Here is a 14,353-nt window from a genome sequence, read left to right on the forward strand (position 1 = left end):
CTGCTGAAAACCATTTCCACTTGAACCCCAGGACAATGCCCTGAAACCCAAAGATCACCTCAGCACCGTGTTTAGCTGAGGAGCCCTTGGTTACCCTGCCCTGTCAATTCTACTCATGCAGTAATATTTGAGGTATATTGCTCCTGAATCTACTGAAGCTGTCTAAAAACAACTCATTTGTCATCTGAATTTACTGCACAGAAGTTGCTATTTAACAAGTTAAATAGCTGGAGTCAATAACCACAGAGAACTAAAAAGTGCTTTAAAGCCAGAGAACAAACCAGAATTTCATTTTGCTTCTGGGAATAAAATGTGCTCACTGAGCTCATGGGGACAGAAAGTGAAGCCACTAAAGCTCCAAAAGAATTGAGGTTTAAATAAAACTGATCCTGAATATAAAGAAAAATGTTCTTGATAAACCCACATTTCAGACTTAGATCTGTCTTGGACAGATTTCAAGGATTGAAAAGAACAAATTCTCTGAAAGAACATCCATGGGAATTCTTTGTCAGCAGTCGAATACAGGAGGAATTCACACAAATATAAAACCAGTGAATAAAACCCAGCAGCACTGGCAGCCTCTGGAATTCCAGTCTCCTCTCCATCCCTCAAGTGACAATTCCCGTGCAAGGGGAGAAGGCCCCTGGCACAGGGAAGTGAAGACAAAACCAATTCCCAGAATGCCAGGGTGATTTGGGTGGGAAGGGATTTTAAGGATCACCCAGTGCCACCCCTGCCATGGCAGGGACACCTTCCACTGTTCCAGGCTGCTCCAGCCCCAGTGTCCAGCCTGGCCTTGGGCACTGCCAGGGATCCAGGGGCAGCCCCAGCTGCTGGGGCAGTCACTGTCACTCTCCCTTTCTCATATGCCTATTTTTATATATTTATATATATTGATATCCATAAAGACAAGTAAAGCAGCCACTGCAATGCCTTGTTCCCTGCAGCTCAGGGAGAATCCCTGAGGAGGAGGAGGAGGATGAAACCCTCCCTGCTGAGCCAGCAGAGCATCCTTAGGGACTCAGGGAGGGAATGCACACCACAGGGACTTCAGCATCTGTCACTGAAGCCCCAGGGGAGTGGCTGTGTCTGGGACTCTGTACATGGGATTCATTTTGCTCTTCTGCCTGAGGCACCAGCAGTGCCTCGTGTGTGTTCAGCTGGGCCAGCAGCAGCAATTTGCCCATGGAAAGGGAGCTCAGGCCTTGGCAGGGGCTGCCCAGGGAGCTTTGCAGTGCCCATCCCTGCAGGTGTGCCCTGGAGGTGGCACTGAGTGCTCTGGGCTGGGGACAAGGTGCCCATGGGGCACAGCTGGCACTGCATGGGCTGGCAGGGCTGTGCCAGCCCAGGGATTTGGGGATTCCCTGTGAGGGACCCCAGACTGCTCCTCCCAGCCTCCCAGAGCTGCCCCAGGAGCCTCCAGTGACCTTGGGAGGCTCCAGCCCCAGCCCTGAAGACACCAGGGGGGAGAAGCTGCACCCTCAGGGACTGCAGGAGCTTCTTCACTCGATGTGAAGAGGAAGACAGAGCAGCACCTGAATCCCCTACAGCTGAAGCATTGCAAATATTTCACACAGATTCAATCTGTACTTCTGGCCTGAGGTCACAGGACCCTCAGTGTCCCTAAGGGCCAGAGCTTTCAGTCGAGTCAGGTTTTCAATCCAGTGAAAAGTCAGCTCAGGATGGGAAAAGAGGGAGAGGCTCTGGTTCAAATGTCAGTTAATGCACAAAATTCTGACAGAGTGGAGTCAAACCTGGCTCCATCCTCTCAGAGCACTGAAAATCACAAGTGGGATGTGCTGTTCCATTTCTGCACTTGTCAGCAAGTGGCCATGATGGAGAAGAATTATTTTTTAATGGTAGAAATGAACTATTTAAATACTGTCCTAAAAAGAAGGAAAATCTGTGCAGTTGTTCATATTTTCAGACTTGAGCTTCTGGCATAAAACACATCCCAAATCCAGGAACACCTTTGTTCAGGCATAGCAACGGGGGAAGGAGCCAAGGGGGTGGAACTTAGGAGAAGCCCCTCCAGGGCCTCCACAGCAAACCAAGAAAGAATATTTAATTTATCTATTTAAAAAAATCAAAATCCACTGCTTGGTCCCTGGGCAGGGAATCAGAGAACGCCAGAACATCCTGAGCTGGAAGGGACCTGCCAGGAGTCCAAGGACACACCAGCAATCCCCTCCCTGAGCCAGAGGGGCAAAGGCTGCAGGGAGCAATGATGGATCCGAGCAGTTTCAGGGAGACCACGTTCCAAGAAGCCAGGCAGGTGTCCCTGGAGGGTTCCAAGAAGCCAGGCAGGTGTCCCTGGAGGGTTCCAAGAAGCCAGGCAGGTGTCCCTGAGGGGCAAAGGGCTCCAGTGCTGCTGCCAAAGCCCTCGGGGCGAGCTCGGCGTGACCCAGCAACGAGACAACAACAAACACTGTCGGCCTCTTTTGTACGAAGGATTTAATTCTCTATACATGGAGCTAATTGGAAAGGCTGGATTACAGTTGTTAAAGCTGCAGGTTTTTATATATTTATATAATTTACATTCATAGTGATGAAATACTGAAGTGCAACTGAGTAAGGAGCTTCACTTGTCCTCGGCACCTTTGCAGGACGGGTGGGGAGCAGGGAGCTGGGCTGGGAGTGCTCCAGGCTGCCAGCAGGGGCTGGGACAGGGGGACACAGACACCAGGAGCAACCCCGTGGTAAATCATGAGTAGCAGGGCTCTGTTGTGCTCTGTGAGGCGTTGGGAGAGGGCACTGCCGGGCACGGCAGCACAGCTCCAGCTCCACTGAGAGCTCCAGCTCTTACTCATGTGTGTCAGTTCCACAGTCTGCTTTAGAAAATGTAAACATTGGCAATGGATTGCAGGGATTGAGTTCTATACATTCGTTCTTGTCAGGAGAATGACTCGTTCAGGTGTTGTTCCACAGAAAGCACAGCTGAGCAGCCCGGGCGCCGTCCCAGGGGAAGTGGGGAATTCTGGCAGCCCCAGCAGGGAACATTGCACCCATTTCTGACCCAGGAATGTGACAAACCGAGGGACACACACAAACCAGGCTGTTTGCTCGCTGTTTGCAGCTACAAGTCATGTGCAAAATCAAATGAACAGAGCTGGGTAAAACAGCACTCCAGGTTTGCCTCTGGCACAGGGGGAGGGCATCTCCCCTCCCCACAATGGGTTACACACTCAACAACAACACCTGTTACAAACAGTACAGTAACTACAACAAAATACCTGGAACTGGGCACATTTAAACTTCCTTAAACTGATTTTAACTCCTTCTGTTCTTTTGTAATTAAAAAAAAAAAAGAAAATTAAAATAATAAAAAAAAAGACACATTGACAACACTGGACAAGTGAACAATAAAAAAGAAAGATACATAAAGTCTCCAATTCATGGACATTTGGAACAATTTTAATAGCACATGCAGCATTCCTTGATAGTGGGTCTTTTTGCACAAACAAAATTGCAATGAAGAAATTAAATTTATACTTTTCCTTTAAAAGGCTAGAATATATCTTTAAAAAATAATTTTTAAAACTACCAAAAGCACCTGTGCAAAGGTGGAAAAATTAGTTTGGTAACTCTGAAAGCCACAAAAGGACCCACTATCCTCTGATTTTTATTTTTTTTGCGTGTGTGTGTTTTTGGTTTTTTTTTTTTTTTTTGTTTTGAATCAGTTTAATTTTGTCGATAATTAACTCAACCATTGCGATTCCATGCAACTAAATGTCAAATGAGGTAAAACTGCTGTGCAGTGTGTTCTTGACTCAGAAGGCAGTAGATGATCATGCTGGAAGCCACATGATCAAGGCTGCATCTCCCATCATCCCTCTGGGCACTGCTATGGGATAGTGGGTCTCTTTGAGGACTTTCAAGCCTGAGTGGGGGATGGACAACATATGATTCCTAGAAAAAGGAGGAAAACAACACATAAGCAAAACAAAACAATGAGCAAATTCAAGCTGGGGAAATGAGGCAGGCGTGGAAAGGCATGGAGCAAAAATGATGGGGAGGGGACATGCTGGGGGGATGGGAACAAAACCAACCAAACACAGCGGGGACAGAAGGTCTTCAAAGAGCCCGGGGCCCGGGGGCGGCGGGGCCCGGCAATGCTGCATGTGGGAGGGACACCAGGGACACCAAGGGACACCAGGGACACTCACACTGCTGGCTGGGGTCCGTGTCTGTGGTCAGCTTCACGTAGTTGGACGGGAAGAGCCCCACGTGGCCGTTGACCTCCCCCTTCCACCAGTCGGGGTCCTCCCTGCTGAGCACGGTGATGATCTGGCCCTTGCTGAAGGCCAGCTCGTCGTCGTTCTGCGCGCTGTAGTCGTACATGCCGATCACCTGGCACACTGGGACAGGGGACAGGGGTCACCTGGGGCTGCAGCCACCCCCCAAAGGGCATCCCTGAGCCACCCTGCCCTGCCCAGACCCCCCAGATCCCAGCCTGGGCATCCCTGGCAGCGCTGGCCAAAGGCTCCTGGAGCTGTGGCAGCCTCGGGGCCGTGCCCATTCCCTGGGCAGTGCCAGCACCCTCTGGGCAAGAACCTCTCCTGATCTCCAGCCTGGCCCTGCCCACATGCAGAGGTCACCTCTGGACATTGCCCATGGCTCAGGACAGCTCCACAGAATCCCAGAATGACCAGGCTGGGAGAGACCTCCAAGCCCATCGAGTCCAGCCCAGCCCCAGCAGCTCAGCTGAGCCCTGGCCCCCAGTGCCACATCCAGCCTTTGTTAAACACACCCAGGCATGGGGACTGCACCACCTCCCCGGGCAGCCATTCCAGAACTTTCTCACCCTTGCTGCAAAAACCTTTTCCCTGCTGTCCAACCTGTATTTCCCTTGGTGCAGCTGGAGGCTGTGTGCTCTGGTTGTGTCAGTGCTGCTGGAGAAAGAGCCCAGCCCCAGGTGAGCACAGGCACCTTTCAGGAGCTGTGCAGAGTGATGGGGGCAGCCCTGAGTCTCCTTTTCTCCAGGCTGAGCAGCCCCAGCTCCCTCAGGGGTTCCTCTCAGGGTTTGTGTTCCCAGCCCCTCTCCAGCCTCGTTGTCCATCCAGGACCCTGCAGTGACCAGAGCCCATCCTGGGGCTCAGCTCAAACTCCAGGGGTTTAAAAATCCCAAAGAGTTTCATGGAATCCCAGCAGGGCTTGGGTTAGAAGAGACCTTAAAGCCCATCCAGTGCCACCCCTGCCATGGACAGGGACATCTTCCACTGTCTCAGGGTGCTCCAGCCTGGCCTGGAACCCCCCACCAGGACTGGTCAGTGGACAGGAAAATCTGGGACACACTGGAACTTCCACTATTGGAAGCTGCATAATCCAAAAGAAAGCCAATGGTGATGCCTTTGTTGTCCCAGTGAGGTTTTCAGAACAAAAAAATCTTGGAAAATACAAGAGAAAATGAACAGAACTGGACAAAAGCATCCCAGGCCATCCAGGCTGCTCTGCTGGCACCCAGGACTGGTTCCAGCAGGGATTTTCTATTTCCTTGCAGTGGAACTCATCCAATCCCAGAATACAGCTGGTCCTGCTCACTTCTGACAAAGCAGCTCCCTGAACTCTCTGAAGCAGCAGGACTGTTCAGTTAAATAAATAATCCCCTCTATTTCTCTGCTGTTTTCTCTTTGCCAGGCCACGGGGCTTCTGGTTTTCCCACCAGACATCAGACTTCCATTAATGAGCCTTGCTGGCAGGTTCTCTCCAGTGAATTCATCCTAAAATTTGCTTTTATTTTCGTCCTTGTACCAAGCCAGCAACTTATTTCAATTTGCCAAACAGCTTTTCCTTTTTTTTTTTTAATTACAGTTTGATTAAGATTTTGATGTTCTGCAAAAACCGCTAAAATTTTATTCTGTAAAATTTAGCATGTGGGGAAAGCCACAGATTGTCAAACCTGAAATAACTTCAAAAATACATTAGAAAATCTCATCCTATTTCCTTGTAAAAGGTTGTGTCTCAATGCTGAGTTGCCATTCTCAACCTGAACTCCACGGGGCTTTAGAGAGGCACTTGCTGGATCTTTGTAACACCCCCAGAGGGGCAGCCAGAGCAGTGCCCCAGACACAGCACCATGGAATGGGCTCTGGGAAGGCCCTTCCAGCCCAGCCAGGCTGGGATTCTGTGGGAATGTTCCTGCTCTGTGGCTCCTGAGTCCCTTCCCCAACCCTGCACAGGAAGGGTCCCTCCCCATGGGGGTTTGTCCCACATCCCCTCAGACCAGGGGGTTCTGCAGGAGAGGAGCCTCAGGTGCAGCCCTGGATCCTCCTGAGCCTCTGCAGCTGCTGCTGCACCCAGGGCAGGGCTGGGCTGGGGACGGACACACATCCCAGAACCCAGAGCTCCTGCCCCACACTCAGGGATGGGATGGGATGGGATGGACACACATCCCAGAACTCAGAGCTCCTGTCCCACACTCAGGGATGGGATGGGATGGGATGGACACACATCCCAGAACTCAGAGCTCCTGTCCCACACTCAGGGATGGGATGGGATGGGATGGACACACATCCCAGAACCCAGAGCTCCTGTCCCACACTCAGGGACGGGATGGGCTGGGATGGGCTGGGGATGGAGACACATCCCAGAGCTCCTGCTGCAGTCAGGGATGGGCTGGTTTGGGGATGGAAGAACATCCCAGAGCTCAGAGCTCCTGTCCCACAACCCAGGGATGGGGTGGTTTGGGGATGGAAACACACCCTAGAGCTCCTGTCCCACAGTCAGGGATGGGATGGAGGAACATCCCAGAACCCTGAGCTTCTGTCCCACAGTGCAGAGATGGGCTGGTTTGGTGATGGAGACACATCCCAGAGCTCAGAGCTCCTGTCCCACAACCCAGGGATGGGGTGGTTTGGGGATGGAAACACATCCCAGAGCTCCTGCTGCAGTCAGGGCAGGGATGGGATGGGATGGGATGGGGGATGCAGGAACACCCCAGAGCTCCTGTCCCACAGTCAGGGATGGGATGGGATGGGATGGGGGATGCAGGAACGCCCCAGAGGCTCTGGAGCACTGCACCCCTCCCAGCTGAAGGCCCAGCACGGGCACAACAGGCAGGGCAGGGCTGCCAGGGGCAGGCAGGGCTCACCTGAGGGTGCTGCAGGCCTGGGCAGCTCGGTGGGGGTGCTCTTGCTGGTGCCAGGGCTCAGCAGTTTGACGTAGTTGGCCGGGAACCAACCGATCTGGCGCTTCTTGCCACGCGCCTGCGGAGACAGAACTGCTCAGCCAGGATGGACAGGATCAGAACTGCCAGAACTGCCCAGAACTGCCCAGACCTGCTCAGAACTGCCCAGAACTGCCCAGAACTGCCAGAACTGCCCAGAACTGCCCAGACCTGCCCAGACCTGCTCAGACCTGCTCAGAACTGCCAGAACTGCCCAGAACTGCCCAGACCTGCTCAGACCTGCTCAGAACTGCCCAGAACTGCCCAGAACTGCCCAGAACTGCCCAGACCTGCTCAGAACTGCCCAGAACTGCCCAGAACTGCCCAGACCTGCTCAGACCTGCTCAGAACTGCCCAGAACTGCTCAGCCAGGGGATGGGGTCAGGGCTCAGAACTGCTCAGCTCCAGGGCTCAGAACTGCCCAGCCCAGCAGGGAAAGGGCTTGGGGAGGGAGAACTCAGCTGTTCTGTGCCACCAGCTGAATGTTATAATGTTAACATAGAATCTTGTTAGTATTTCTAATTGTTAACGTAGAATCTTGTTAGTATTTCTAATTAAATGCTTGTTCATTATTACACCTGTTACATTAAAATAGATCCCCAGGTTGTGACAGTTGAAACAGAGATTAAGAATCCAAATTTCTTCTTTTCTTTTACAGAAACAGATCCAAGCTTTCCAATGCCTTGTGTCACCAAAGCAGGAAACCTCATCCTGTTATCTCCCCAAACCCAATGACCATTGCAAATCAAATCCATAAAAATTCCTTGCAGTAAGAAAGGTTCTTCCAGAACTTTGAATCTCAGCTTCCAACTCTACCTCAAGAATGATTTTAATTGTTTATTCTGTTTGTGTTAGACTAAGGTTGGCATTTTGGGCAAGGAGAATTCTGCCTCTGAAAAACAGACTGTTAACTTTGATAGGAAAAAAATCATCTAAATGATTTACTATTCTTGAACTACTTTCTTCCCTGTCTAAACCTTTATTGAAAAAGAAAACACTTGATCTAAAGTCTATTTAGATAATTTAAGATATTTTTGAACACTACATTAATGCTTAAATGCTTAATGCTAAAAACATTTGCTTTATTTTCCCTTCACTCTGACCCCCAAGCGTGGAGCAGGAGAATAAAAACAACAGTCAGGGTTTGCTAACAAAATAAAACCCAATTGTAAAACCACATGTAAGACATTAAAGCATCTAAATTACATCTGAGTATTTACACAACCAAACCTGAATTGTTTCAGAGCCTCCCAGCAGCTGCTCAGTGCTAACTGTGGCAGCTCTTGCCCAGAGAAGTTTCTTTTCTGTCTCAAAATACATTCAAGGGAGACTCTTTAAAGCTAAAAGTTACCAATAGCAGCAAGGTTAGTGAGAGAAAACCCAAAGGAATCCTGGAAGAGGATTTCTCCACAAAAGATGAAAAAAACATCACCAGGAAAGGCAAGAAGGGCACCAAGAGTTAAAAAGAACTGAATTAGTCAGAGATCTGCACTGCACAAATAAATATCCATGGCATTGTTCCACCTCAAATTTCCTGCTAAATCCCCAAAGCAACCAGAGCCTCCTTCAGGGGGACCAAATTGTCAAATTCTGCTCTCAGAACCACCAGAGCACCCTGAGCCCTCCCTGCTGAGCTCCTGCTGTCCCCAGGCTGTCCCCAAGCCAGGCAGGCAGGTGTGGGAGCTCCTGGAAGGGTTTTTTGGGTTTTACTGGCACCTGCTGCACTGCCAAGCATTGTCAGATTTATTTCTTATTGACACATTCAGCATTCTGAACGACTAACAACCATTTTTTTAAAATGGGATTTTACTAGGAAAAAAAAAAAGGAACTAACTTGGAGCTCTCCTTCCCACCAACCACCTGGATTCTTCTTTCTGATGAGAATCAACTGGCCAGGAGCAAGAGTCAGCTGTTCTGGGCCTGTTGCTGTGTAAGAGGCAATAACTTGGGCAATTTCTGTTGAAGCAGAGGAGGAAAGAAAAGGTTAATTTGAAAAAAATCCGAGCACATTTTATCCAACATTAATTCTGCTATAAGACTGCGTTATTCCTTTCCATAAAATTGTTATGGATTTATGTATTCCCATGAATGCATGTGGTAATTGGAAAATAAATGAGAGGTTCAGAGAATAAAGAAGTAATAAACCAGAGGAGCAGCAGCTCTGTGGTAGGAGATCAAAAATGTTTGACATAGAGAATAATAATAACAATAACAATAACAATAATAATAATAGCTCTTAAAATGCAGTGTTTTCCAGTACATCCATCTTTGCATTTAGCTCCCTGAGGAGAGGAGACAATCACAATGACAAAACCATGAAGTTGCACCCAGAGGTGCAAATCAAGGCTGGCACAGAATTTCCCACCACCTGGCCCCCAAAAGGAATATTTTTCCCATGCAGCAGAGAGGATTTCCCTGGAAATCTCTGTTGCCTCCCAGCCCAGGAGCTGGGAGCTGACAGTCCCAGGGAATTACCCCAAGCTGTGCTGGAGTTCTCTCTGCCCCCCAGTGTGTGTGGAACAGTTCTGGTCCCCACAGGTAAGCCAGCTTTGGACCCAAGTGGAGCTGCAGAATTCTGGTGCCCTCCCAGAGCCAGGCTCAGCCCTGTCCCCAGGCCATGGGCAGGCTCAGGGGGACACACTGAACACACCCAGAGTGGGGCTGGGGCTGTTGGAGCCTCCTGAGGGACCCAGGGCAGCCTCAGCCCTCAGGGATTCCTTCCCAGGGCAGCTGCAGGCACAGGAACCCACAAACCCTGCAGGGTTGGGAACAAGGGAGGCTTTGGGGCAGGGGAGAGACAAAGGGAGGTGAAGCCCAGCATGGAAATGATGAAATGATTGATGTGAGATTTAGAAGGAAAGGACCAGTAGGAACATTAGAAATGATCAGAGAAGCAACTGAGACATAAATGAGCAGCATGAGGAGGATGAGGAGCAGTCCAAGGGCCCTGCACAGAACACAGAACAGCAGAACCTCCCTCAGGAGGGACAGGGAGCCAGGCAGGGGATGGAAGGCTTGGAGTGACAAAGGGGCTTTAAACTGGCTCTGGGGTCAGCACACACGGCCATGGAGTCATGGAATGGAGTCATGGAATGGTTTGGTGGGAGGGACTCACAGCCCACCCAGTGCCACCCCTGCCGTGGCAGGGACACCTCCCACTGTCCCCAGTGTCCACCCTGGCCTTGGGCACTGCCAGGGATCCAGGGGCAGCCCCAGCTGCTCTGGGCACCCTGTGCCAGGGCCTGCCCACCCTGCCAGGGAACAATTCCTCATTGCCAGTGTCCCATCCAGCCCTGCCCTTCCCAGCAGCAGAGCCAGTTCCCAGCCCAGCTCCTCCCTGGTTTGCCCTCACCCAGCACTGACTCTGCTCCTGATTTTTCTCTGTTTAAACCTCCCACTCCCCTGCCAGGACCTGCTGCATTTAATGAGAAATTCCCCCTCTTGTCTTTGGCTTCCACAGCTAAGAAACCTGGAGAGGGGCTGGGGACAAGGGGGAATGGCTCCCACTGCTCTGCTGAGCAATCCAGCTGGAAGTTCACATCCACCTCTGGGCAAGCAGACTTTCACTCTCTAGCTACATGTTACTTAGTGATTGACACACTAGAATGATTAGAGGATGAATTCTTTTATTACATTTACATTATTTATTAACTGCATTTATTCCAGTTATTTGATAATGGTTTTCATCAGTGCAAACCACTCCAAGATGACCAAGAGCAAACATTCTATTTTCATGGAAAAGGTTTTGTTGCCATTGAATTGAACACTTAAGAACAGAGAGAAGGTGCTGCCACAATATTTGACTCACCAGGTTTCTTCCCTAAGCTTCCTGTTTTCCCAGCTGCTCCTGGAGCCTTGAAATGGAGAACAAGAGGCAAGTTTAGCACTCAGGTTTCTTTCTCCAGTACATGAAAATGATTTACAAAGCTTCAACAAGCATGTGAGTCAAAAACTCACAGGAAATTCTGTTCTTACAGAAATCCTTAATATTTCAGATGGCAATAAACATCTGGGAATAAATACCAAGCATGAAGTGGATGGTTTGTTAATGCAGAAGTGCAGACTTTTATTCCCTTTCATGGGCTGCAAAGACCAAAGGAGATCCCATTTGCAATCCCAAAGGAGATCCCATTTGTAATTCCAAAGGAGATCCCAGTTACAATTCCAAAGGAGATCCCAGTTACAATTCCAAAGGAGATCCCATTTGTAATTCCACAGTAGATCCCATGTGCAATCCCAAAGGAGATCCCATTTCTGACTGCAGATCCACGTATCTGCAGAATGGGAATTCTGTGGAGGTGAGCTGAAACAACAACAGAAGTTTCCATCCCTCCAAACTGCTGGATTGCAAATATTCCTGAGCAGCCCCCTGCACCCAGCCAGGGTGAGGTGAGGGGTGAACATCTGCACCCAAGGGATTGGGAAGCAAAGCCTTTGAACAGCCACAAGAAAAACCTGACATCAATCCAGCTCCTGCCCCTAAATAATTCCTGCAGGTTCCTCCCAGGCCACTGACAGTTTTCTGTCCTGCAAAAAGAGGTCTGAGGTGGAAAACAGCAACTTTAATCTAAACTGGACTGTGGCCAGGAACGTTGGGGAGCCACAAAAGTCCCCTTGCCTTCAACACTTCCACCTCCCTCACCTTCACCTTCAGGATCCTCCTCACAAACTTGGAGCCAACATCAAAGCACCTGAAGGCCTCCACAGAATCCTCACTCCTGTGTGGAAAAGAACAGTTTCCTCCCCCACATTCTCCCTGTCAACTGATGTTTTGAAAGCTTGGGGATTCTGGCAGGAATGAAACTGAGGAGTAACTCAAGAACAGCTCAGGCTGAGAGAAAAGGGCGCCTCAAACCCCTGTGCTGGCTGTGAGCCACCTATAAAATGGATTAGCAGGTACATCTTCAGCTTGCCTGGATGTCTCAGAGCTCCTTTCCTGTCACACATTATTCCAGATACAGGAGCAGCAGATCCTCCTCTCCTCCCTCACTCCTTTGATTGTCCCCAGATCCCCTCCCTGCCCTGTGAGCAGGGCCCCAGAGAGCCCCCAGGGAACCAGGGGCAGGAATTCTGCTGTCCTTCAGAGCCAGGCTCAGCCCTGTCCCCAGAGCATGTGCAGGCTGAGGGGAGCAGTTTAACACCCCCAGAGTGGGGCTGGTGCTGCTGAAGCACCTGGGGACAGGGGGACATGGCCCTGACAGCCCCACAGAGGGGATGGACCAGGGTGATGCCAGGAACTTCTCCTGCCCTGGGAAGTGTTTCTGGCAGAGGAACAGCCTCTGCCCTCCTCAGCAGAGAACAAGTGTTGGACCTCCAGAGAAACCTCTCCAGAACAAGTGCTGGACCTCCAGAGAAACCTCTCCAGAACAAATGCTGGACCTTCAGAGAAACCTCTCCAGAACAAATGCTGGACCTTCAGAGAAACCTCTCCAGAACAAGTGTTGGACCTTCAGAGAAACCTCTCCAGAACACATGCCTGGACCTCCAGAGAAACCTCTCCAGAACAAGTGCTGGACCTCCAGAGAAACCTCTCCAGAACAAGTGCTGGACCTCCAGAGAAACCTCTCCAGAACAAGTGCTGGACCTTCAGAGAAACCTCACCAGAACAAGTGCTGGACCTTCAGAGAAACCTCTCCAGAACAAGTGCCTGGACCTTCAGAGAAACCTCTCCAGAACAAGTGTCTGGACCTCCAGAGCAGCCTCTCTTCCCAGCCATGCCTTGGGCAGCACCCATGCTGCTGGATTAGAGGCACATGGACACACCAAAGGCTGGGACATTGCCTTTACCGGGAAACAGAGAGGTGATTTTCAAACAGAAACTCCAGAACCACCTTGATCACACTGAGTCTGAATTCCTTTGGGGATTCTCTGAATCCTCCATGCAAAAGCAGAAGGAACACACGGAAAAGTCCTACAGCACTTCAAGAAATAACTAAATGAATAAATAACACATTTAGGATGGTGCCCATTTCTGGCCCACTCAGGAGAGGGAGAAGCTTTTCCTATTCCTTCAGCTGAGAGAAAACACAGCAGTGAGGACAGAGCCTGTCCCTGCACACCTGGGACACTCCTGAACACTGAGGGCACTTTGTGACAAGTGATGAAATCTCCTGAGCCAGCAATTTAACAATCCCCAGCAAGGACTTGCCAATTGTGCTGTACACAGGACCCTTCAAACCCCAACTTGATCCATTCAGGGATTATTTTCTGAAGCACTATGCAAAGTTTTATAATCAGATGTCTTGAAATTGCTGTGTTTCCAAGCCATCCCCACAGAGGGAATTCTCAGCAGTGTCCAGAATAAAACCCTGTATCCATCCCTCCCCTAAGGAACAGCCTCAGCATGGGCCATTGTTCCTCTGAAGAACAAAGACTTTCCCACTTTTTCAATAAAGGAACAGGGAATGGTTTGTTTTACCACCCTGAGGTGAATGGGCACACAAGAACAGATTTAAAAAATTCTTCAGCTGTAGAAACCATTGAGATTTTGAGTCATTTCTAGAAACTCTGCTCTTGCTGCTGAAAGATCACCCCTGCTTTTCTTTGGTTCTGTCAATAGTGCAGAACACATGACATTATTCCTCTTTTCAGAACACTTTCCAGCCCAGGCAGCTGTCCAAGCACAGCAGCACATCTGAGTGTGAGAGAGTGAGATTTCAGAGAGCCAGGACTCTGAAATCCTCTGCAAAAACTGGCTCAGGGAGCAGGCTGGGGAGCAAAACCCAGTTCCCCACTTGGAGGCAGATCTGCGTCCTGCAGGAACCCTGGCATGGAAACAACATCCCAGAGCAGGGGTTCCATCAGCTCTGTGCTTGTTCCTCCCTCTCTCACCCAGATTTGAGCTGAAGGTGGGGTTTTCACCAGCACAAAGGGCACTTGGAGCAGCTTTGGGTGAAGTGCACTGAGCTGGGGCAGCCCCAGGCGGGCTGGGGTGACAGAAATCCCAAACTGAGCTCTCTGACCAAAGGGGAACTGAACACCTGAGCTCTGCACTGGGATTTGCCAGCAGTGCCCCAGTCCCACCTCTCCAAGGACTGCAATACCAAACATCACTAACCACAAGGTTTTTAATCCTGCCCCAGAGGATGTTGTTGGAATTGCCTGACACTGCAGAAATTTCCTCTTGAAAGGTTTCTTACCGCTGAATTTCACTGCAGCTTTTCTCCTCTGGCTTTTCCAGCCGCAGGA

The 14,353-nt window shown here is 50.1% G+C and overlaps 1 protein-coding gene across 1 annotated transcript in view; it reads right to left on the bottom strand.

The window, feature by feature from the left end:
* Positions 1-14,353, bottom strand: part of ITSN1 (intersectin 1) — an 80,853-nt gene that overhangs the window by 16,809 nt on the left and 49,691 nt on the right. Inside the window, 4 exon segments of the mRNA XM_031062603.1 lie at positions 4,167-4,358; positions 7,091-7,205; positions 9,000-9,121; positions 10,974-11,019. Coding sequence (XP_030918463.1) covers positions 4,167-4,358; positions 7,091-7,205; positions 9,000-9,121; positions 10,974-11,019 — 475 coding nt within the window.

The sequence above is a fragment of the Geospiza fortis genome, unplaced genomic scaffold (genome assembly GCF_000277835.1).
Source record: "Geospiza fortis unplaced genomic scaffold, GeoFor_1.0 scaffold96, whole genome shotgun sequence".
Taxonomy (NCBI): Eukaryota; Metazoa; Chordata; class Aves; order Passeriformes; family Thraupidae; genus Geospiza; species Geospiza fortis.